We start from the raw sequence: 26,268 nt of genomic DNA, 5'->3' as shown, positions 1-26,268 counted from the left end.
TTATCAACAATCACGTTTTTATGTCAGTAAAGTACACCCAAATCATTTTTGTTGTATCCATGCCAAAATACAAATAATGAGAGCAGAATTTAGGCACCACAGATGCTCTTTGGTTTTGAACAAATATTTGCTCTCATAAATTTCTAATTTCTTTTCGATTCCCACATAACTTGTTTAGAACATGCTATAATAGTTACTTTAATAAATAAAATCAGTAAATGGATGCTGACTAAGAAAGTTCAACAAAAAATATTTAAATGGTGTCTATAGCATCGCGAGTAGAACAAGCACATCATAGTTGGACATATGTCCGTGTGTCTGATTCAGCAAGATGGAAAAAGGGGGATACAGGGATATGAGAAAAAACCTATATATTTATCTTTTAATATTGTATAAAAGAAAATATTAGAAGATATTAGATGTTATATGTGTTTTTCAAACTTCCTGATTCGTACGAGGGCACCGAAAAAGGATATTTTGCAAAGTTATTTTAATACCTTCATTCTCAATCAATCTTCAAAAAGCAAACGGGTCACTTCCAACATTATTATGGTGTGTTGAACTCATTACAGAAAGACTCAAATTATCCACCAATCTAGAAAAGCAAGGGGCAATAAAAAAAGATAAATATCAAAGTGTTTGATGCATACCTGTTTTGGATATACATCCAACATGTTGGAGCTAGATGCAATAACCCAGCTTGGCAATTAGAATGAACTAGATAAAAAATGGTAAGTTGAAAGCAAGATCATACGTACGCATGGTACAATCAGATTTGATCAAAATCGCTGGGCCTGACTGTCTAGTTCCAAAAATTGGGTTTGGCAAATAAAAGTTGACCATATCTACGGGATTTTGGCTACATATTCAGTTAATAACTGCAATCATCAGCTTACAGGCAATAATTCTTTTTCCAATTACTGAAAATGTATTAATTTATTAATGAATTTTGTTCCTTAACTGAAGTTTGGTGAGACAATTATAAATTATTCAAGAATTATTCACTGATTCACAAATTTTGTAACTTTTACAAATACATATGCTGTATTCAAGAAACACTCATAGGTTGCAAACTAATGGTACTAACTATTGTTGTTAACGGTATTGTTATTGCTAAACTTATATTGTTCTTATTACTCCAACTCTTGTTTCTATATGAACAAATATCTAGACATATCAATATTCTTTTTGATTTTTGTATATCAAATCATTTCCAAACTTTTGTCAAGTTTCTTGTATTTTTTTCTGAATTCCTAATCTATGCATCTTGCTGAATTGTTCCCAAATATCAAACATGCCCCAGCCATGATGTGGGGTTAATTTTCCAAGTCTTTCTTTTCCTGTACCGCATGTAGATCTGGAAACTGGTTGAGACAACACGTGACCTGACCCAATTTGGATAAATCCAACCAAGTTATCTAGACCGGCTGGTTGGGTCTGGGTCAAGAAAATGAACTTAACAATTTCGACGCGCACTTGAAGTTGATCGCCAACCAATATATGGGCAATCAACAACACAGGAAACAGAAGTCTACTAAGAAAATTAAAATAGATGACAATCAAGAACCCCCAACTGCTGGAAATCAATATGTCGACCAACCCAAAAGAGCAAAACAAAAAAAAAAAAAAGAAACACTTTTCAGATCAAGTTCATTTCTTTGTGGATTCTCCTACACTTTGAGCCCTAGTCTGGCAAAAGTTCTCACATCTGAAGCAAAATCAGTGAAGGAGAAGGGATTGGGAGACAGAAGAAGGAGATTCTTTATCTATAGTAACCCTAAGAACACAAACTTGTAAGTTCCAAAAATCTAACACTCACAACGTTAGTAGTGCAAACGTCTCAATTTTCGAGCATGGTCAGTCAAGGCATTGGGTTTCAACCGGGTTCAGGGAAAATTTGCAATTAGTTGCAATGGGGCGCTCTGGTTTACCACTTGCAACGTATTTCTTATTTTTTCTTAATCCATCATAAATCAAAGATCGGCGGCACAAACACAAAGCATCAATACGCAAATCAAATTCGTTTCTTGATGGATACCCTTAAATTCTTAGTCACAATCTTGCAGAAATCGGTCAAAAAAGAGGGCATGGAACAAAGTGAGAAAACTAGTACCCGGCCTTCGGGGTGGAAGCAGGGATGGATGATGCCGTTCATGTCGAGGTAGAGATTGTCGAATTCGACGCCGTTAGGGTTAGGTCTGGAGGGATCCACCGCGAGAGGGAGGCCATCGGCGCCGACTCCCGGCTCCTCGTCGATCACGTCCGCCACCGTGAGAGGATAGCGGTCCGCGAGCCACCTATAGAACGCCGGCACTCCCATGGCTTCCCTGGTCTTTTCCTCTCTCCCTGATGGCTCTTCTTGAAATAGATCCAGGAGCTGGAGAGGAGGTGATGGTTGGTAAGAGAAGGCGAGAGAGGAGATCTTTAATGAATCCGGATCCCAGCCGCACTTTTATCAGGGTACGGCCCAATACGGCCTCATAATAGATTTTAGGGATGGCGCTACGAGGCCCTTTTGTTCATGTTCACGAAAAAGGTGGGAAATGCCCTAACCAGCCATTAGATCAGGACGGTTGCCAATTTTTTTCCTTTTTTTTTTTTTTTTTTTTTTCTGTTGAAAAGTATTCTAACTTAGTGAAACCAAGTTGGGAATTTGTGATTTAAACTAGGTCCGCGCCACCCTTTTGTATCAAAAAAATATATTTATTTTTTACTTTTTCAACCATCTCCTCCCATCCTCAATCCATCCCCCGCGCATGAACCCGATTGCTCCTCTCCGGTGCTTTCTAGCACTGCTCGCTGTCCACCGCCGTACTTTCTCTTTGTCACCTCTTTTTGCTTGCGCTCCCTTTGCAAGCCACCCCTACTCTCAACCATTTTACACCCATTGGCCACTTCATGTGGCCCCATAATAAAAACAATCCCATCCGCCCTTAACATCCTCTTCATTTTTTTTTTTTTACTTTTTTTATTTCATATATATATAAATTTCTGTACCATTATGTATCTCAATATATCATAAATTATTCTAAAAACCGTAGGTATAACTTCACTGCATAATATTTGACTTTGAATCATTAAAAAAAGATAATTTTTTAAAAATTTTGATTAAATAAATAAGTAATCAAAAAGTATAATTATCAACATAATGAACAGCTCTATACAATGAATTTATAACATCTCTTGTTTATTTTTATATATATTTATTAATTTATATACCCATAACTGCTACTTCAAGATAACACCCCATGATTGCCAGAAAGAATTATATCATTAATGTATTTATACTCAGCCATCCCAATCTAATTCAGCAAAGTAACTGAGTTCTGACATATCGCATTTCATAATCATGCCACCCAAACTTCAAAAAAACTTGATTAATCCACTTCAACTCTTTCTATTCACACCACTTTTGAGCCTCCATTCATTTTTTATAATATATAAAATTTATTATTTTTGATCCATAGATTGTAACCATAAGATTAGCTTCACATTTTTTTTTTGAAAAGGACAAATCTCAAAGAAACTAGCAATCATCAAATTTGGTGATCTCATGGTACTAATCGGAGAAGAGAATCATATATTTTATTTTCAATTTTTTTTTATACCAAAATCTCAATCTAAGTACCGAGCTCAAACCCTCATGAAAAAAAATGATTGAGACTTATACTGAGCTAAAAAAGCTAAAAAATCATTGTCACTATTAAGATAATTCTATGTTGATCCGAATCTGATCTGACCCAAATGATCTATTGTCCTAGATATTTGATCATAAATTTGATCTGACTCGATCCAATCTTCTATTAAGCTGGATTTTGACTCAATATTCAGACCTGATCAAAAAATCGGATCTGATCAAAGTCGCTCATTATCCAATCCGACCCAATCCATTTGCACCCCTAAATATACAGACAGCTAGTAATGCTATTATTTATCTATATTGCTCATAATCCAATAGTAAAATACAAAATTGTAAGAGCTCCATAAAGACTTAGGCTAAGTTAAGAGATGCCATAGTTTGGATGAGCGTTTGGATTCCATATTGGATTTGAGTCGGATTGGATCATTTATCTTAAGATCCAAATTAATCCAAAAATTTCTAGGATCGGATCAGGATTTAGTAAACCTAAATCCGATCCGAAAAATGTAACGAATCCAATTTTAGAATCTAATCTGTCTCTATAGGTTTTTTAAAATAGTCTGGATCGAATCTATATGGGTTGGATCGGATTGAGTCATGGGCCACCCGATCCATTTGCACCCCTAATGGAAAGAAATGAGAAGGCCAATTTCTTTTAAATAGGACCGGTGGGGATTGAGACTCTAATCGGTAGTCCATCGAAGAAGAAGACTTCCAGTAAAAGTCTTCTTTCAATCTTTTTTTTTTTTTTTTTATGCCCCTCCATCGCTTTAAAATTGTGTGACACTCTTTGTGCTCTTTTCAATGGTTGGGCCGATCGAGTGGCCTAAGCACAGTTGTTCATCATTCTAAGAGAAATTCTTTGTGAACCATGGGCAGTGCAGAATGCACACACCGTCTGCGATGATTGGCTCACGCATGGAGCTAAGACACGGCGCATGAAAAAAAAAAAAATTTTCAATCCCACATGTGAGCCAATCATGCCAGTCATCACGGTACACAACCTTGTGCACCGCCCCCCCGGTGCACAAAGAATTTTACCCATTCTAATGGCCAAAAGGCTTTAGCTCCGGTGTGGCCGTAGACGGCAAAGTTAAGAGAATCCACGACGAAGAAACACTAGGATTCATGAATCATCAAAAGAACCTTCTTCTGTTTTAGCTCTACGAAGAAAACAATGAATGGCTAAGCAACGTTGGTTCCTTCCTTGTTTTAAGAGCATGTCATGCTTGATATAGCAAGGCATCCAGACACACCAAGCCTGAGAACCAGAACGAGGAAAGAAAACCTCTCGCATTGTCCATTTTCTTACTTCAGTATTCTGTACAAATCTTGCAACGATCGGATCCAGGTTATATCTTTCACGCAAAAGAATGAATGATCTTCTTTCACAATGTCAGACTGGCAGACCACGTCCCACACAGCTCGCAAAGCACTCCAAACTCCATTCATCCATCTGCACACATCTCAACGCAACCATTGCATGAATCCTCTTTTCATGCCAAAGATACAAGCCTTGTCCACGGTGATCCATAAGGACAGTATCTAGAAAAGCAAACAAAGGAAAAAGAAAAAAAATCTTAAATCCATTGCAACACCAAAACGATAAAGCTGCTGCAACTTGAGTAGGCATTTATGGTCTGCATAGCCTCTGTTTATCACGTTGCATGCGAGACATCATGGAGATAACATAATTTGGGTTGGAGTAAGATGCAACAATTCCTAGTCTCATCATTTGGCAAAAAGACGAAGGACATTCACAGATACAGCTTCAAGTTGATATTAGCTATCAAATGAACTCACCATAACATAGAGATTGCAAGGTTACTAGTCACCATGGCTATATTACAGAGAGGCCTCTGCAGTCTCTAAGTCATTCAGAATGCTTGCTTTAACCTCATCTGATGGTGTAGCAAAGGGGCCTGCATTTGAATAGAAATTGGCCAATGATCTTATTGCTTTCTCCAGAGCAGCATATGACTCCTGAAACAAATGTCAGATTATTTTGTCATCGAGCAGTCTCAAAAAAATTTATGAAATATCTTGGTTCATCACAAGATAATCTTTCGTTACATAGGTAATATGATTTATTTATAGTACATGAACCAAACGAGTTACAAAAAGAAAACTTGAGTATGCAGCTGAGAAAATGCATACCTTGTTGGAGTCTTTCATCATTATAAAATGCCAGGATTTGCTTTGGCACCTTTTTTTCATTTTTTTCCACTTATTTAGAGACTTCTGATTTTACTTAGGGAAAAATTGAACTTCTGGAGTTCTACCAAGTCAAATGATTACTAATTTCTGTGTTTGATACTTCCAAATCTGCATGTCTTACTCCATCTTTGCTTGTTCATGTTTCCTTGCTTTCTGTCTCACCAAGCTCACTCCATTAACTTCCTGAACCCAGCATCATTTTCCACCATTCTCAGGCTCTCAATTGACGGTCCATCACCAATGGGAAACAATTTGCACATTTTAATCACTTTGATCCCTCCAATATCCCAGCAGAAGTCTCCATGGAGTTAAGACAAAACATAGAGAAAAGAATAGAGAATTCTTTTCATAAGAAAACAATCACAAAAAACTCAAAATGTGATTTCTCTCTTTGGTATCTCTCCAATGTGATGAGGTTGGTTATCCAGAAATATCAAGATAATATATATAACTGTGCGTAACAGCCCCACAAAGGTCTAGTCTGGGTCCATCCAACTCTCACTCCTAGTTTTATCTGGTTAATAAATTCAGGAAATACACCACCAGCGCTGAACCTTTCCTCTTCAGATTTTGCTCCAGATCCTTGGGGAATAAGCACTACATTGGAGCCAGGCAGGAGCACCATGATGAAAAAAGAGACGAGGATTTGTGCAAGATGAATGAGTTTGTGCAAGATGGAAAAGAGGCGAAAAATATGAGACGAGGACACATCCCAAAAAGCCCTTAGCTCTAAAAGAACTTACTACTTCATCGGTATAGCTCTAAAGGAACTTACTACTTTATCTGTACCTTTCACCAGTACATCCAGTTGTGGTCAGTTAAAAAAGGTTAATTCTAAGTCACCCCATCAAAAACCATGGATGTTTTAAGGAGAAAAAGGAAGGTACCAAAATGCCAGATCTCCATGTCCATAGATTCATATGAAAGCCTGAAACTCTACTCCAAGCTCCAAAAAAGCAGTGTTTACTGTTTGGTGCATTTCATTCCTACTGCATTCAAAAGAAATAGAACAAATAGAACATACTGACTACTGTACACATGGAGTAGAACAAAAGAAGATTTTCAAGACTAAATTGAGCATTCTGAGATGCTCATACTAAAGTTTGATTTTAAGATCCTAAAAATAACCTTATTCAGACTCGGATACCATTGGGTCCTTTTATAGGTAAAACACTACAAATCTCCTTAAATATATAGAAGAGGATAAAAGAGAAGAACTGATACTGAGTGGAAGAGATTTGATGACAAATAATATGTAATGCTGTTAAAGCAATTTTGGGTTTTAAGATATTGCTTCTACCAAATTTCACTCCACTGAACAACTTGAGTCTCTATGAAACTTTCCATGTCTTTAGATTTGATGTCCATCAATGCACATTTGAAATGCTCAAAAGAATTTGGGTTAATTCTCTGTCACATTGATGATAATGTCCATAGCTCTAAAAAATGCCACCTCCAAGACAAGTTACCTTTGATAAACAAATCTCAAACTCCAATTCACCAGAAAGAGTGAGAAAGAATAAGAGAAGAAAAGAAAAACTCCAATATCTAATAACCGATCAAGTGATTAAAGATTTCACACCATCGATATTTTTTGAAAATCCTTTTCCACAACCCTGCTACATCAAAGGAATATCATATACTCACCAAAAAGGAATGTCATGCATAAATCTATTTCCTGTCAAAATATATCACATCAAATGTGGATGCTCTTTTCACCATGTATATGAATGCACATTTTAGAGGCAAAGTGAATGAACATATTCAAGACAAACTTCCCATCCGTTTGCAGGAAGATTTAACAAAAGGATGCATATATTAAGAGGGAGAAAAAGAAAGAAGGTAAGCGATATAAGGAACTTAAATGGCCTTATGCAGTTGAGCAGAGAGGCACTCATCAGCTCAAGTAAATGTGTAGAACACACAGATATCTAGAATGGTTTCTCACTCTCCCAGGATCCCAAAACTAACAACAGTTACCAGTTTCAGAAAAAAAAAGGGATGCAGTTGACTTTTCAGAGTAGCAAGTCGAAACAAATATTACAATTTAGAGGGGTTTCCTCCAAAAGCAAAACCATAGGAAAAAAATTGCAATTGACCAAGTACTTGTTGGATGTGTGCCCTAGAAGCCAATCTTGGCTGATATATTTCATATCTCTAGGACATGATGTTGTACTCATTGGGCATTTATATTACCATTCATATTTATGTGTCCATGAATCATCCAAGGAATTAATAAGATAATGACATATATTTTCAAAGAATTGAGAATTTGAGACATGTGTCATTGATTGTTAGTTCCTAAATTGCTCCTGGTCATAGGATCATCATGAGGATGGTAATTGATTCGGATAGACCAGTGCACGGATCGCTTCCTCTGAGCAGATGGGTCTCGAGTCTGCAGTGTAGAGACACTGAAGCGAGAGTGTAGGTGGTTGTTAGAGAACAACTAGCACTGAGCATGACCAATATGAGAAGTCACATGGATGTCTGCTCACTCGTTAGTGATTTTCTCGATGCTGCAGTTGTATGATTAATCCCTTGACCTGAGATGACATTACTGCTCGCAGTGAGGCTGCTGGAGTTTGACTGACACATCAACATGGATCTCAATGAGCCCTTGTAGTGGATGTTGGCGACAATTGGTCTACTGTAGGAGTGGGGTGTGCATCAAGACGGGATCTATCGATCTTAACAGAAAGGAGTAGTCCTATGAGATTTAAAAGACTGAGTCCTTAAGTCTATGGCCATAGCAGTATGATTGATGGAACAGAATTTTCATAAAGTCACATATGGACTCAAGCTGATTGAATCTATCATATGACCGATGTTGAGGTTTGACGTTCATCCATGACTTGTCATCTGGTCGGGACTCACGATAGATGGACTGTATCACATGCTAACTGCACCTAGAGGTTCATCATTTATTCTGCTGGGTTACCACTACATACTGCTAGGTGTCACTGGTGGATTGTGAGACTTACAGGTATCATCTTGATGATCAATGATCCTTGGTGGGTAGAGTTGGAATTGTTTCAATCCATTGAAAAGAGTTTCCATGATATTATGATAGAAATCATAATATATCTCACTAGCAGACAGAATAGAACCTATGGGGTGACACACAAAAGAGGCTTTTGACTAATCAGATGGTTGAATTACGATTATGAATCATAACAGAATTTGATTATCAATCTGATTGATAATTGATCTAATGCAAATGTTGTATTATGTGACTGACTAAAGAATTAGTGAGTTATAGGATGATTGATTAGCAATAGGATTGCTAATTGGCTCAATTTGATTGAGCAATGGGGCTTGCATTAAGTCCAATTTAATTGAATTTTATTTGACTCAATATGGGTTTGATTTGATCAACCCCAATAAGGTTATAGGATAACCCCAAAAAGATCGGATGATTAGTCCCAATTGAATTAGGATTTAGGTTTGACCCAATTCCTAATTAGACTAGAATGTATGAATTCTTATTTGAACTAGGAATCCTCATGGGTGCACCAAATCCTAATTGGATTAGGATTAAAAAATTGAGTTTGACTCAAGCACCAAGAAAGAGTCCAATAGGACTAGGACTCCAATTAGAAGACATATAATCTAAATAGATTGGGCTCCAAATCAGGTTTGATTTTCCATCTATTTGAGTCTAATCTGGTCCTAATGTGATTAAGATTAATTGGTGTTTTAAATTGGTTTAAAACAGCCATCTAATGAAGAGTCCCAAGGGTTTAAAATTCTTCCTTCCATGCACCACCAAATAAGTGTCACATTGAACCAGATTTGTACCCACGCCACAACCAGTTTAACGCCACTTCTTTACTCCCTTTTTAGCGTGTAAGAATCCTCATTAAACCCCCTCTTTACCATGTAAAAATTGGGCTGAGATCTGATTGTATATGGGCGGCACAAAATTAGGAAGAGTCCTAACTAGTTTGGACTCTATCTCCTTTTCAAATTATGACTCTTTGTTGGCCTATAAAAACCACCAGCATATGGGACGGTTTAGATGAGATTTCCATCAAGTTATGACACCAAATAGAAGCCCCTTTTGTGCGTGAAAACCATAGGAGAAAGGTGGGATGGCGTGAAAAGATTTGGCGTGAGGTAAGTTGGTGATTTGATCTCTCCTTTCTTATAACAACCAAGTGTTGGTTGTTTAGACATCTCTATCTCTCCCTCTTGTCCATGTTTAGACATGGATGTCTCCTCTTCTCTTTATCCAAAAGTTGGATAAAATTTTTATATTTCTATTGTAGAGATTTGGTGCATAGATTTTAGGAAGAAAAGATAAGAAAGAGTTCTTCTCATAATCTCTAGCTTAGAGATCAAGATCCTCCTACATCTTCTTGTTCTCCAAGGGTGTCTTGAGAGAAAAGAAGATTTTCAACTGTCAAGATACGATCTCTGTAAGGGAGCTAGCACCCCGGTGAGATCAAAAGGTTTCTGATCAGATCAGAGTCTCGTGTGAATATCTGTAGAGGCCGGACGCTTATGCGGCTAAAAGAGACTTTCGGAAGACATCCATGATCATCAGTTCATGTTGAAGATTGATCCATGTCCAAGTATGTTTTATATTTATTTTTTTCTATTTGATTTTTATATCTGAATCTTATCTCACATATGATGATTTTATTTATGGTTTTATGATTTGATCTTATACATGCTTAGATTAAATTAGATTTAATCTGAAAAATTTTTAAATTCCGCTGCGTACTTATTTTGAAAAATCATATGTGCATGAAACCATAAAAATCTAAGAGTGATATCAAAGCCACGTCATATGCATGAGATTAAAATTTATATTTGAAATCTGTAGAGAAAAATTTCAGATCTGAATGGTTTTGATGTCGTTCTGATATAAGATTGTCCTGGCATAATTTATTATGCTGAATAGTTGTCCTAGAACGATATTAAAATTTTTAATTAAATTGAACTTTTAGATCTGATTTTTAAAGCATATATGTGATATATGTTTTGTTAATTAGATCTGAAAAGAGTTTTGAGATCTGTTTTGATTCATATATATGATATATGAAAGTATGTTTAGAGTTGAAATTTGTTTCAATGATCTGAACTTGTTTATGTATGTGATACATATTTGTATGTATGATCTGAAATTATTTCGAGATCAAAATTTACAAGTCATGCAAAGAATTTAGATCTGAAAATTTTGATTTAAGATCTGAAATTAGTGTTTGTACATGAGGGATTAGTCATGGATAGATCAAGTTAGGTCCTGTAATTTGATTACGTTAAAAAGTTTTTGATTTGATCATATTGGGTCTAAATCAATTTAGCAGTTGATCAAACTGAGTCAAGTATTGATTAGGATGAGGTCAATAGAGCCTGAGATCATACAATTATTGTTGATCGAATCGATTGACACCCATATGTAGAATCAATTAACCTAAAGACCTAATTCGACTCTATGGCTCGAGTCTGATTCACTTAAGCTAATCTATTCAGGTCAATTGTCCAAGTGGTGTCTAAGACAAGTAATTGAAAGGTAGTTATTTAATTGATTCCGTTCGCTTACCTGACTAATTTATTGATGTCTAAGAAAAGCAATGGGGGGACCCCACCAATCTCCATTTACCTGATCAATTTGAAAGATTGAGTCTCAAATATGGTTGCTTGGTGGTTTGATTTAGCCCATGCCAATCACATTAGTCATGTGATGACTGATTAGATGAAACCTAAACCTAAATCTCTCCATCAAATATTAAGTCCAAGATCTTCCACCATTGTAGATGTGCGGACGTGCTACCGGTGTTGATTGTTTTCGGCTGGTCACAGTGGTTCGGTTGCATCGGAAATACACAACCACTCTATTCGCAAGGAGTTGCTCCAAAGTAAAGATGGGGTTGGGCCCAATAACTATTAGGTGAGGGATCCAATAACGACTTTACACCTACTTGTGTACGGTGGGTCTGGCTTAACTAAAGAGTGCGGGCAATAACTGTTAGGTGAGTCCACATGACTTGGAGATCAAGTGGCTGCAACGTGCTTAGAGAAGCATCTGGGCAAAGAGTTGTCCACGCATCGATGTTCATTCGTATTACCAATAACTGTTAGATGAGGTGCACGATATCAGTGGGACCGCAGTACCCACTAGAAACCCACTTATCGTGTTATAATTTTCGTTTTATCACCCGGAGAGTGTGGAAGATCTGATAAAATAGTGGAAGTCTCTTTTTGCATCTAAAAGTCTCTAAAGCAAATTATGAAATAAGTACAAACATTCAACTAGAATCTTTGCTCTCTGCTGTTCATTGTGTTAGCTTTCAATTCTCTAGCTTGAATCATAGATATCAACCGATTCACCGAAACTGATTACATAGACTGGCTCACAAATTTAAGAATTATTCTTAATTTTAGAAAATTAAGCTATGTTCTTTACCAGGTTATTCTGATGTTAACAATCTGTCCAACCCATAGTTAACGAGCTATACTTGATGAGTGGAGGGACAATGACAATTAAGATAGGTGCTATGCATGAGCACATGTTTACTGCCTACGACACGTTGATTCATCTGCAAATATTGTGAGGTGATCAGAGTCGCACAGTGCATATGATGCATGATGGACAGTCAGTCTATGATTGTTATTTGATAATGATCAAATAAATTAAAGAGCTTGAAAGGCTTGACATGATCATGCACAAGAAATTGCTTATAGATTTGATCCTGTGATCCCTGATTAGTTTATATGGACAGTTTATGATAAATTACCATATAAAAGATCATCATGGCGTCTTATCTAAATTGATCAAAGTGTTGATAACAAAGAAACCTTGAAAGAGTTCAGAAGTAAATACCTAGAGAGCCTAAAGAAACAATGACACGCCTAGAGTAGGCATGTTAAGATTGCTCAATGTTATCCTTACGATTTTTTCTTCTCTCAGTTGAGCTGTAGACTCTAGTGTAGAGTCGATGGGAAGATAGAGGACTGAGAAAGTAACCTTTGAATTGGCTCTAGGGCAACAGTTGCTGCTGCGGCCATGGGTATCTATCCTTCGCGATCATCATTTGGATTTAATTCTTGGAGACGGTCTCTATCATTTGCATGATGATGCATATATAAACTTACTTGAGCAAGTAGTGAATGTCATTGGATCTGAGAAATTCAGAGTTGAGATAAAACCTAGAGTATATGTGAAACCTATGGCTAAGTCATATTGGAGAAGAAATGATTAACAAACTGGAGAAATATGGGCCTTTGGTCTCATTGACTGTCGAGTCATATCTAGTTTGTGCATCATCTCTTTAAGAAAATATGACCAAGCTACTTTTATAGGACAAGAGAAAAAAGACCACTGAAATATTTATCATTGTATACATTTGATGTGTGTAGCCGATATGATGTGCTAACCAAGGAGTTGTTTCTACTTCGTTATCTTTACCGATGATCAGTCGTGATATGGATAATTATATGAGAAATGACATAGTTTCATATTGGACTCCTCTTAGTATATCTCAGCTCAACAAGATAAAAAGAGTCATGGAACTATATGAGATATGGTTTGGTTCATAATGAACTTCACTGATTTATTTATGTTTCTTTAGGGACATGCTTTATTTTTATGGAATTGGGTTCTCTCTAAACTTGTTCCTACCACACTGTATGAGATATGACATGGTGAGAACTAAATCTTGATTATTTTGAGACTCAAGAATGTCCAACCTGTGTCTAAGACAGCTGATGGATATGTTAGAGGATAGGTCTATAAAGCTCATCCGAAAAGAGTTTGGGATACTACTTTCTGAAAGGATCACAATATGATTGTGACCCGACATGCTGTCTTCTTGAAAAATTGTTTAATCAAGATGAAATAGTGGGAGGAAAATTAAGCTCAAAGAGAGTGTCTCTGAAGAGCAGCGAGCTTTGAGACCTTAAGAACCTATGAGCCAATAGACGTATATTCCTCCTCCACCTTATATATATAGTAGCGTCTCCTATTCTCTCGAAAGGTACTTGGGTATGTTTGATAGAGGATGTAGAGAAAGTCATTTCTCATAGGAGATGGGAGCACAGAAATGATCCTAAAACCTACAACGATGCGATGTGAGACATCGACTCCAAGAAAGGGATGTGAAATAGCTTTCTTAAGAAGAGATCTTTTGAAGATTTCTGTATGGAGTAGCCTATGAATTTCACTTCTTATGATAGGAGATCACAAAAACTACAATACTCTTGGAGTTGAAACAATCATTTCGATGATATGATTAAAGTGTTTGATCAAAAAAGAGAAATTATGAATTTTAAAAAGGGTCAGTGGGAGTATCCAATACTGACATCGGTTAAAATATGGTTGAATATAGATTTCTCTATAAAAGACATAAAGCGAGCATCCTAAAGATCTATAGAAATAGATGCAATTAGATACTTGTATTTTCACAGATAAAGTACAGAGAGTAGATGCTGAAAGGGTTCAGCATAGAAATCTAGAAGAGGGATCTGCTACCCTCTCGGGTATAGTCGTATGTCATGTCATGTACTTGAACTGATATAGTAAATGTCACAAGTAAATATCAGTTGTATCCAGACCAAGAGCGCTGGATTGCTATGAAAACATCTTTAAGCTCTTAAGAAGAACTGAGGATATGTTCTTAATTAGAAGAAGGATCAAAGCTAGGAGTGGGAGGATACACCGATTCAGATTTTATATCTAATGTTGATGGTAGAATGTCTACATCATAGGGTGTGTTCCTGTGTCGATATTCTGGAAGGGTCCAAATAATCGATCAATGGAAGTTGAGTACACTACAGATGTGTAGGATGTATTCTGATTCTAATATTAGTTGCAGAATTAATTGTCATGCCATCAGATACCGTGACACTATACTGCAAAGACAATGGCATCATAACCCTTGCTAAAAAGCCTAGATCTCACCAGATATCCAAGCACATAGAGCAGTAGAACATGCGACTACCTCAAGTAGAAATACATAGAGGTGCAGAGAGCAAACTCTACATGTGATGTGGATGACTCACTGGTAAGTCACTTAGCTAGCCTAAGACTAAAGCCTGTCTTTTGAAGATGAGGCTTGGTACATGACAGATTGGCTTTAGTGCAAGTGGGAGATTGTTGGATGTGTGCCCTAGAAGTCAATCTTGGCTGACATATTTCATATCTCTAGGATATGATTTTATACTTATTGGGCATTTATATTACCATTCATGTTTATGTGTCCATGAATCATCCAAGAGATTAACAAGATAATGACAGATATTCTCAAAGAGTTGAGAATTTGAGACATGTGTCATTGATGGTTAGTTCCTAAATTGCTCCTGATCATAGGATCATCATGGAGATGGTGATTGATCCGAATAGATCAGTGCACGGATCGCTTCCTCCAGATAGATGGATCTCGAGTCTACAGTGTAAAGACACTAAAGCGATAGTGCAGGTGGTTATTAGAGAACAACTAGCACTGAGCGTGACCAACACGAGAAGTTACATGGATGTCTGCTCACTCGTTAGTGATTTTCTCGATGCTGCAGTTGTATGACTGATCCTTTGATCTGAGATGACATTACTGCTCGCAATGAGGCTGCTGGAGTTTGATGACATATCAACATGAATTTCAATAAGCCTTTGTAGTGGATGTTAGCGACAGTTAGTCCACTGTAGGAGTGGGATGTGCATCAAGATGGGATCTATCGATCCTAGCAGAAGGGAGTAGTCCTATGGGATTTAAAAGACTAAGTCTCTAAGTCTATGGCCATAGCAGTGTGATTGATTGAAAAGAATTTTCATAGAGTCACATATAGACTCAAACTGATTGAATCTATCATAAGACCGATGTTGAGATTTGACGATTCATCCATGACCTGTCATTTGGTCAGGATTCACAATAAAGGGACTGTATCATATGTTAACTACATCTAGAGGTTCATCTTTTATTCTGCTGGATTGCCACTATATACTGCTAGGTGTCATTGGTGGATTGTGAGACTCATAGGTATCATCTTGATGATCAATGATCCTTGATGGACAGAGTTAGAATTGTTCCAACCCATTGAAAAGAGTTTCAATGATATTGTGATAGAAATCATAATATATCTCAGTACCAGACAGAATAGAATCTATGGGGTCATACACAAAAGAGGCTTTTGACTTATCAGATGGTTGAATTACGATTATGAATCGTAACAGAATTTGATTATCAATTTGATTGATAATTGATCTAATGCAAATGTTGCATTATATAACTGACTAAAGAGTTAGTGAGTTATAGTAGGATTGATTAACAATAGGATTACTAATTGGCTCAATTTGATTGAGCAATGGGGCTTGCATCAAGTCCAATTTAATTGAATTTTATTTGACTCAATATGGGTTTGATTTGATCAACCCCAATAGGGTTATAGGATAATCCCAAAAGGATCGGATGATTAGTCCCAGTTGAATTAGAATTTGGGTTTGACCCAATTCCTAATTAGACTAAAATGTATGGATTTCTATTTGGACTAGGAATCTTCATGGGTGCACCAAATCCGAATTGGATTAGGATTAAAAAATTGAGTTTGACTCAAGCACCAAGAAAGAGTCCAATAGGACTAGGACTCCTCTAATTAGGAGACATATAATCTAAATAGATTGGGCTCCAAATCAGGTTTGATTTTCCATCTAATTGAGTCTAATCTGGTCTTAATATGATTAAGATTAATTGGTGTTTTAAATTGGTTGAAGACAACCATCTAATGAAGAGTCCCAAGGGTCTAAAATTCTTCCTTCCATGCACCACCAAACAAGTCTCACGTTGAACCTGATTTTGTATCCACGCCACAACCAGTTTAACGCCACTTCTCCACTCCCTTTTTAGCATGTAAGAATCCTCATTAAACCCCCTCTTTATCGTGTAAAAATTGGGCTGAGATCTGATTGTATATGGGTGGCACAAAATTAGGAAGAGTCCTAACTAGTTTGGACTCTATCTCCTTTTCAAATTAGGACTCTTTGTTGGCCTATAAAAACCACCAGCATATGAGACAGTTTAGATGAGATTTCCATCAAGTTATGACGCCAAATAGGAGCCCTTTTTGTGCATGAATACCGTGGGGGAAAGGTGGAACGGCGTGAAAAGATTTGGCGCGAGGTAAGTTGGTGATTTGATCTCTTCTTTCTTACAACAACCAAGTGTTGGTTGTTTAGACATCTCTATCTCTCCCTCTTGTCCATGTTTAGATATGGATGTCTCCTCTTCCCTTTGTCCAAAAGTTGGACAAAATTTCTACATCTCTATTGTAGAGATTTGGTGCATGGATTTTAGGAAGAAAAGAGAAGAAAAAGTTCTTCTCATGATCTCTAGCGTAGAGATCAAGATCCTCTTACATCTTCTTGTTCTCCAAGAGTGTCTTGAGAGAAAAGAAGATTTTCAACCGTCAACATGCGATCTCTGCAAGGAAGCTAGCACCCCAGTGAGATCAAAAGACTTCTGGTCAGATCAGAGTCTCGTGTAGATATCCGTAGAGGCCGGATGCTTGTGCGGCTAAAAGAGATCTTCGGAAGACATCCATGATCATCAGTTCGTGTTGAAGATTGATCCATGTCCAGGTATGTTTTATATTTATTTTTTTCTATTTGATTTCTGCATCTGAATCTTATCTCACATATGATGATCCTATTTATGGTTTTAAGATTTGATTTTATGCATGCTTAGATTAAATTAGATTTAATCTGAAAAAATTTTTAAATTCCGCTGCATACTTATTTTGAAAAATCATGCGTACATGAAACCATAAAAATCCAACAGTATTGACCAAGTAGGATTAAGAAAGGGAAAAAAAAGATTTTCTATGATACATCGAGCCACACTGACAACTGAAGCCTATGTGCCATGATAAGTGTGCAGGATTGCTGAAATAGATATACTACTTTTTAATTGCAACACTGGGTTTAAATGGTTAAAAGGTGTTTTGACTTCTAAGCTTGACCAAGCAAAACGCTTGCAGGTGACCTATCAACCAAGAGCAACATGCTAACAATTAATGTTCAAGTTACATTTTTGGATAATTACATGTATTTGATATCTACCATCCCAATAAAAAAAGAAAAAAAGAGAGAAACAAGAAGAATCAATCACATTAGTTGTGAAACCTTAAAATATATTTCATATCAGATTGCTTAGAAGATTTTATTTCACATTGACAGAAATTTTAATTAAACTTGCCGTTATATTTTCCTGTGTTTTTTTTTAATTTTAAAAGAAAAAGCAATACTGCCTTCATCATCCCCTCGAATAAGATACATTCTGAAATAACATGATGAGGGGTCATAAGCTATTGACTGTATTATGCTCGTAGAAAAATACTAATGTTCCACAATATGATAATGTAGTCAAGCAAAGGCACATTCCAATAGTACACATGAAGGATCATGAGTTCTAGAATTCACTAGTTGGCAAAAAAACAAATGTGAAGACTCAACTTGATATACGTATAAAAAAGTATGATCAGCAATAACGAAGCCATCATTTGAGTAAGGAAAATAATAATAGATGGTAAGAACAGAGAAATGCAAGGCAAAGCAAGAAGATACCAAACAGGAAGGAGAAAAAGTTAAAACATGAAAAGAAGTAGAAGAAGAAGAAGAGAAGGAGACAGCTGATCAGTTGTCCAGGCCATGGTCAATGCAAGAACATATATCATAGAAGAATTCTCCTACAAACAACCATGAACAATCATTGCCCTCTCCATTAAGTTTCTTCACACACTAATAGAAGTTTGATAGTTCCTCCTTTAGAGCTCCAAAAATTTCCATTCAATGAAAACATTTTCCATTTTAGACTTTGAAATTACTGCAAGACTATATCAAATTGAATCGTCTTCTGCAACGAAGCTATTCTAACCAATAACTATGAACACTTTCCCTCTCTATCAAGTTTTTTCACATGCCAATAAGAATACGAAATTGCCTTCTTAGAACTCCAAAATTGCCTCCTTGATGTTTTCTTCACATCCCATCCCAAGTTGGCTCCAATAACTAGTATAATCTATCTTAAACATGACTAACACAAGTCTAAGTAGCTGCTTGAACCTTATTTTTCACATATCTCATGATAGCAACTAGATCATAGAATGCTCAAAAATGTTCTGAAGGAAATCACAGAATCCAAGGCTGAAAAATGGCCAACAGAGCTCATTTAATCTCTTTGTTGCTATGTGAACCCAGGGTAGCAAAATAATCACAATGGATGTGAGCAAGCAGGGTCAGTTGTTCCAGCACATCAGAATGAGATGAACAGCTAAATAGAAACTTATAGATTGGGCTTCTACATCAAGGCAAAATCAAGTAACTGGGACAGGCTCCGCTAGATCCTCTTGGCATGATGGACCTTGTATGAACATAAATTTCTGTTAATATATAATTATATACTTAACAGCCAGATAATTACAAAGTGAAACAAATATCATTGACAAGTGTTTAAATCTAGAGTCAAAGTTTATTTCGGTAATATGCAACAGCTCAGACACAAGGTATCAGGAGAAAGAGTATTGATGTAAGCCATTATTTAGTGTTGACAAAGAAACATACTAGGGATCATTGCAATGTTCCATCTGATTCTGTGGAACAAATCCAAAGATCAATAACTTCCCAAAGAGACAGATTGTGCAGTTTAATTTATTTGGCAGCGCAAAAGGAGCTGGGCCATTATTTTTAGAGTTTAAATTTAAAATGCATTGCATAAGAACAAGCTTCGAGTCAAGGTTTGCTGTCATAATATCAAAATCCATACCGATACCATCCTATTACAATGTTAGTACATAGTACGGAATGAGACGGCGAAAGTACCGAGTGTTGATGCGGTATGAGCCTATGTATCAATTTGGTACTGGTACGGTACAGTACCGACTAATATGGCAAACCTTACTTTAAGTGAATTTGGGTATGATTTGCCAGTATTATGGCATCTTTGTACCCCAATTATGGAAAAGCAAAATTACGATCAACAGGATGAGTACCTCTGCTACAACTGCTTGCTGTCCCCTCCAACCACTTAAGTACTCTCTAATAGACTCCTTTGCAGCATCAGCATTCCTTCTGAATTTGGCGACATCCTTTGTACCTTCCTCTAGAGACTCTCTAAGTGTCTTCACTACTGCCCTTGCAGCCTTTAAGTAGGCCTTTGGCAGTACTTTACCAGATTTTGTTTTCTCATTGGGATCCAAAAAGGATTTGATTGCTCCAATAACACCAGCATCACCCTCAGCCTCCTTATCTTCTGGGTTTTTTTCTTCTGCCTTGGCGGGTAATGCAGTTAAGTTATAATTTGCTGTTATACTGGAAAATAAAGAGGCACCACTACAAAATATCGCAAGCCTTCTGTTAACCAAACTTTCATTGGAAGATATGATTGAAGAACCTTTCACTTGCAGTTTGTCTGCTCTGTTGCATAAAAAAAGTACCATTAAACGAGGATGAATTAGCTAAAACATATGTCTATAAACTAGAAGAGTGGTGCTCAGAAGTCAAAACTTACAGGGAGAGAACTGTTTTGCCTTCTTTTTAATGCGTTTTGCAGAGCAACAGCAGCAATTTTCTGGTAAAGAGAGAGAAGAAATCATTCTTTCCTGGATAACCAACAAGAGAAGAGGACTTTCGCAGAACTTCCTACATGTTAGAATCACTTGGATCAATGACTGCATAAAGAAAGGAAGTGCTTTTACCGTATCATAAAAATTTCCATTACAATGTTGTTCCTCTTATCAGAAGGATACTGCCAGAGAATTTCAAAGGAATGCAGTAGCCAAAAAGCATAAGAAAGGGAGCATATAATTTAATGTTCATTTTTTTTAAAAAAATTAGAAACCAAGAAAATGGATAAAATGGAATACATAAGAAGCAGTGTTATTGGTGCATGAAAGCATATCTAGGTGTTAGGCAGTGGGAGTGAGACTTGAGCGCACAACAATTTAAGCGAACAAGTTGAAGCAACATTGTATGAGAACATATTACCCATCCTTGGGGACAAGGGGCGGAATGACCTCTCAATCTACTTACTGCAGCCCCGGACCGGCATCGTCGTCTAGGCCATCCCTCTTGCTCTGATCTCCCCTATGCCTAGGACATTGTCTGAGCCAGAGAACTATGATTATGGAATAGTAAGAGCCATGAGTGGCCTATCATGCAAGACCACTCATCTCAATAGTCGCATTGAACGATCATGCATCACTCTTTACACCATATGGCTGTCACTCTAGGACATCAGAGCATTGCCAGAATCTAAGACTATTCCTTTTTAATTGATTGCCAACAAGTTCACCCGATTGGACTCATAACTTCATATTCCAAAGGAAGTTTATCACTTTATCTGATCGTGGAACTGGGCATGACAAACCAACATCTTAGTTATTATTTCATCAGTTAAGTATTTCATTGAGAATGCAAGATTCTATTCTGAAACTGACATGATTAACTTGATTGAATTTGCACAGTATAGACAAGCATCACCCCTCCATTACCGAAAGTCTAAGAAGTTATGTCCCTTATAGATCCTTGCTCCCTGCCTACTCCCTTCTTGAATCTTAATAATTGAACCCTCAAACCACCTTTTAAAATTAAAAAAGAAAGCCAGCAAGAGCTTTTCTTTTTGCTGTACCCAAGATCCTTCAGCTTCTTTGTCATTACCTATTCTTCTAGCAGATTTAGATCGAAATAACAAATTATGAGAACTTTTTACCAGCATGGCCAGCATAATTTGATTTGAGGAGAGGCTTTTCATAACCATGTTAGGTCTTTTTTTTTTTTTCCTTCCTTTTTTAGAATAATGATGGGAGCACCACCTATGAGAATGAACTGAATGCTTGAGATCCAAGGCCGGCATGATATAAATTCAGAACCTCCTCCCATGAAGAAAAGGGGCGCAACTGTGGTGTATAGCCCAGTTTGCATTTCAATTTGATTATAATTAAGCTGCAAGTTCATCATCAAGCAGAATATGACTGATCTGGCCAAGCCTACACACACCATAATCCAACATCATGTCAAGCCCTGTTTTATATATGCAGCCAGTCCTTAAAAATCTAAGCAGAAGATACCGGCTCCATGTCCCTTTTCTGTTTATCCTCCACACCAGTATATTTTAATTAATAAAAGAAAAATCAAATAACAGATTAAGTTCTTCTCCCTTACCAGATTCTTTCTCTCTCCTCTTCTTTTCCTTTCCAACCATGTAAACTCATGTTCATCAATTCTTATTTGATTGTGAACTTACACGCAAATCCCTCATACCCTCATAGGAATTTTCCACTTCATGGAAAAATTTATGGACCGAAACACTCTAGCATTTCTTAGCTAAGTAAACTTCAGGTTCAAACAGCAGCTAATTTCATGCAACTATGACCAGAATATGTTGAGAAAAGAGAAATGGAATTCAGCAGCATCAAATTAAAAACCAAATTGTGCAAAATCTCAAAAAAGTAAATAATCTTTGCTGTTCCTGAAGTAGGAAAATCAGTAAATGACATTGCAATAATCTTTAAAAAAAAAAAAAACAAACAAATAAAACGTAACTGAATCTTCAAATCTAAATCCCACTTTCACAAAAAATGCTATCCAATTTCTCATGAGCCATTAAGCTACTACTCCTGGTAGAGTTTTCCAACCCATGTTTCAGAAATCAGTCCAACAATTTAATGAAAATATATATATATATATATATATATATATATATATATATATATAGCAAACTACATCAACCTTACGTGTTAAAATATGAAGGAAAAAGAGGATATGAGATTTGAGAGGCCTACCTCTATATTATTCGTTGTAAAATCCTTGGATTCGGTGTGTTTTCCCAGCCACCCAAAAGAAACTTCTCTTGCTGGTCGGTTGCTTGGCTGTCGTCCGCCAGGGCCTTATCCCATGGGTTATTACGTGGGACCGGGAGGTCCTACCCACGATGGGAAATTTGCGGGTTACATAAAAGATCTTTGCATCAACGGGATTGCTGATGAGCATTAATCATGTCACAAAATATCCCAGACTTCTCAACTGTTTTTTTTTTTTGGTAGAACAGACTTTTCAACTGTTGCTGACTTCTCCTACTCCTTGATGCTGATCGCTAATGATTCTTTTTCTTTTACTTCCCCCTTCCTCTTTGTAACTCTGTTCTTTATTCTCTAACAAATCCGAGGAAAGACTTTCTTCCTCCATTTCACCTCAAGAAATTAGCAAATATAGATAGAATGAATCAAACCTTCTCCGATTTAACGTTGACCTAGAACCAGAGATGTTTCATTCTATATTACCGGTCATCCATGGATGTAGAATGCCCAGTGATTGAAGGAGGCCGACTTGTTCATACATAATGATTAATACATGCACGACACATGATGTAGAACAAAATATCCCCAGTTAAACCTCGAAATTGGAGAGGATCTTAAAAACTCGGAGATAATTCTGGAGCGTGTATTGTATCCGCGCTGATCCCCGTGGTGCGCGTGCAGCACTACAGGATGTAATGCACCCGCGAATGGCATCCGCCAGCCACAAAGCAATATACGTGGCATGGCGCACAGTCTATGTTGTTGCATGGCCATCTATCCTATGATTAATAGCATCCATGGATCGATAGACCGCCTTCCATAGCGCCCCGCATGCACATTGGAGATCCGTGCTGTTGTTATGTGGAGTATGTTGTATATACGTGCAACCATAAATAATATGCTCATCTTCTGGTTATTGTAATTATCATGCACGTTTGCGTTTACATCCTATCTCAATATCTTAATTGACAATCATAAGCACCACATGAAGGAGATTAAAACGAGTCAGAATAAATGAAAGTCGTGCGAATCTTACTAAACGAGGTTCAACAATAACAACCTTACTAGATATGGAGGCATCGGTTGAAGGAACCAGATTCGACTATAATATTAATAGGATGACAATTGGTTGTATATGAATCGGATCAGTCAATATCTATATCTATCCTATAATTCGAAATTTCATATCTATACTAATTTTATATCCACTTTGAGTCGGATCAAGTAGAAGTATGGATTGTGTTGAGTTAAATCAAATTGGATTGAAAAATGAATTTATTATATAAATATTATAAAATAATTATAATTTTGAAAAAAAAATTAGATTAAAATTATATTAGATTAGATTCAGAATGGAACATATCATTATCTATACATGATCTGAACCTATTTTAGATATTTTATTCTAAAACTCATACTCATTTTAAGTTGTAATCAAATTGAATTGAATCAAATATCTAGTAAACCAACTAAAATTGCAATCTTTAAATATTAACCAAAGAAATACAACTTGGTCGACTATGATGCATGGATACGAGTCATGAGCTGAAGATATTGAATTGTGATTTGGTTTACTATTATTCCGTACATGGGATAATAGAAGCAAATTTTCGAAATCACAAACAATCATGATAATAGACGGCTACAGAAAGTCAACGATTATTTTTATAATTTTTATTTTATATATAAACAAATAAATTATACTCTGAAATAGATTCTCAACACATCAATAAATTTAATTTATCATTAATTGTTTTTGTATTACTTAACTTTATCTTACTCTTAATCGGTAGGATTCTATCTTAGCAATAACGATAACAATAGTTTTCTTCAAACCAAGATGTTGCGGTACTTTGCTCAACGATATGTTTGAGATAATAAATTTTTTACTATTTAACTGAAAAAATATCAAAGAAAGACTCGGTCGTACCTAAAAAGAAGAATAATTGGATTAGTTGTGAAGTCGCCCACTAGTTTGGTCTTTTCCTGATCTCTTGCGTGGATTTTACGTTCTCGTTCTTAACCACTAAGCATGCAGGGTGACAAAGTGGATCAAGTGTATCCATCAACCTGATGTCACATGGAAGTAGGAGGGAACAGCAGTCAAACCAGCCACCAACCGGTGATCTTTTCTTTTGAAAAGCATGAGCCCGTTGACCCGTCAATAGATTCGATTTCTATCTGGACACAAATCCAACCTGCTAAAGTCAAAGTACGAAATGATGTTTTAGTCAATAACCTAAAAAGGACGGATGCGATAACCGAACTCAATAGCAGGTGAACTGTTTTTAAGCATGGCACCCAGATCGGGTCAGATGTAGATTTGGTCCAACGCAAGATATATATAAAAAATAATCAATCCGAATATAACCTATTTATTAAAAATATTGGAAATCTATATCCGAAGCAACCACTTTATTACCCAGATACTTATATCCTGATCTGCAATGAATTAACTATTTCCATTGATCTGTTCATCTTTATACATGCATCACAATATATTTTCAAATATCACCGTCTACTTTTGATCTAAGATGATCTCAATTTTATTTGGACAGATAATGACCTATAGGATAGATATTTTGATTTGGCTACTCATTTTGGTCAAGCTTTTAATTTTGATAATTTATTATATTTGGATTTTAAACCCGAGAACAAGGATCAACCTACATTAGATCCAAACCTAACCTGTTAACGAGTTGGATCTCTAGCATTTGGGTTTTGTGACTTTGTTGCTATGCAACACGCAATTTAGGAATTTGTTTGATCTATGGAAAGAGAAAGAAAATATGGCTGATAGAGATAGATAAAAAAAATAATTCATAAAAAATTTATATAAAATATAAAAATATTTAATTCTCATCATTTAAAATTAGAGTAATTTTTTTTTAAAAAAATATCTTTTAGTTTTTGAATAGATGGAATAAGATAACTTTTTTTATCGAAAGCATCATCGATAGTTTATAAATTTCGTATAAAAATAAATATCTTATTAAAAATAAAAGAAACATCTTTTTTTTCTATGACTAATCTAATACATAAAAATTATTTTTTTTATTAAAATTAAAATTAAATTAGACATAGATAGAATGTCAGTATATTCATATAAATATTTATTTTATTTGATAATTATAAATATAAATATAGATATTAATCAAATATATATATTTATATTTATTTTAAAGAGATGCAGATATAAATCAGATATTGAAAGAATAAATATAAATATAGATATAAATTAAATAATTAAATTTTATAATTATAAAATTAAAAATATTATTAAATAAATAATAAATTAAATTAATAATATATTAATATGATTATATATATTTTTTAAAAATTTATATAAAAAATTAAATATAATTATAAATAAAAATAAATATTTATATATGAATCAAATAATTATTTATTTATAATCTATAAATATTAATGTAGATATAAATATAAATACGGATGTTAATTGAATGTTGAAATTTCTGCCGGATAGGTTTAATTGCGGAAACAGATGGATGCTATCCGATCCATTTTCGTTCCTATCTTCTGGGTATCACAGGTTCAAATATCAGCCTTTCGGGAAAGAATATTTTGGTTGGAAAAATTCTTGAGCGCGGCCTTTCAGAACC

General features: G+C 35.9%; 2 protein-coding genes across 6 annotated transcripts in view; both read right to left on the bottom strand.

The window, feature by feature from the left end:
* The window catches only part of LOC105042290 (5'-3' exoribonuclease 4), a 32,169-nt gene extending 29,699 nt beyond the window's left edge, over nt 1–2,470 (bottom strand). The window contains exon 1 of one of the 3 annotated variants that reach the window (XM_010919428.4): nt 2,114–2,470. In XM_010919428.4, coding sequence (XP_010917730.1) covers nt 2,114–2,320 — 207 coding nt within the window. In that variant the 5' untranslated portion in view covers nt 2,321–2,470. The remainder of the gene's footprint in view (nt 1–2,113) is intronic. The other 2 variants (XM_010919426.4, XM_010919430.4) reach the window with 2 other exon arrangements.
* A 2,432-nt stretch (nt 2,471–4,902) lies between these two features.
* Nucleotides 4,903–22,785, bottom strand: LOC105042288 (photosystem II D1 precursor processing protein PSB27-H2, chloroplastic). Of its 3 annotated transcripts, XM_010919423.4 has the most exons (5): nt 22,631–22,785; nt 20,359–20,489; nt 19,841–20,259; nt 5,444–5,623; nt 4,903–5,185 (listed from the first exon to the last, which is right to left on the bottom strand). In XM_010919423.4, the coding sequence occupies exons 2-4, from the start codon at nt 20,441–20,443 to the stop codon at nt 5,486–5,488; spliced, it is 642 nt and encodes a 213-aa protein (XP_010917725.1). In that variant the 5' UTR covers nt 20,444–20,489; nt 22,631–22,785; the 3' UTR covers nt 4,903–5,185; nt 5,444–5,485. The 3 variants fall into 3 exon arrangements, with proteins under 3 accessions (XP_010917725.1, XP_010917724.1, XP_029119558.1); XM_010919422.4 differs by lacking the exon at nt 4,903–5,185 and having other exon boundaries at nt 5,210–5,623; XM_029263725.2 differs by lacking the exons at nt 4,903–5,185; nt 22,631–22,785 and adding an exon at nt 22,392–22,534 and having other exon boundaries at nt 5,210–5,623.
* Nucleotides 22,786–26,268: the final 3,483 nt, after the last annotated feature.

The sequence above is a fragment of the Elaeis guineensis genome, chromosome 3 (genome assembly GCF_000442705.2).
Source record: "Elaeis guineensis isolate ETL-2024a chromosome 3, EG11, whole genome shotgun sequence".
NCBI classification, from domain to species: domain Eukaryota; kingdom Viridiplantae; phylum Streptophyta; class Magnoliopsida; order Arecales; family Arecaceae; genus Elaeis; species Elaeis guineensis.
Note: the sequence above shows the minus strand (reverse complement) of the source record. Positions and strands in the feature narration are given on the sequence as shown.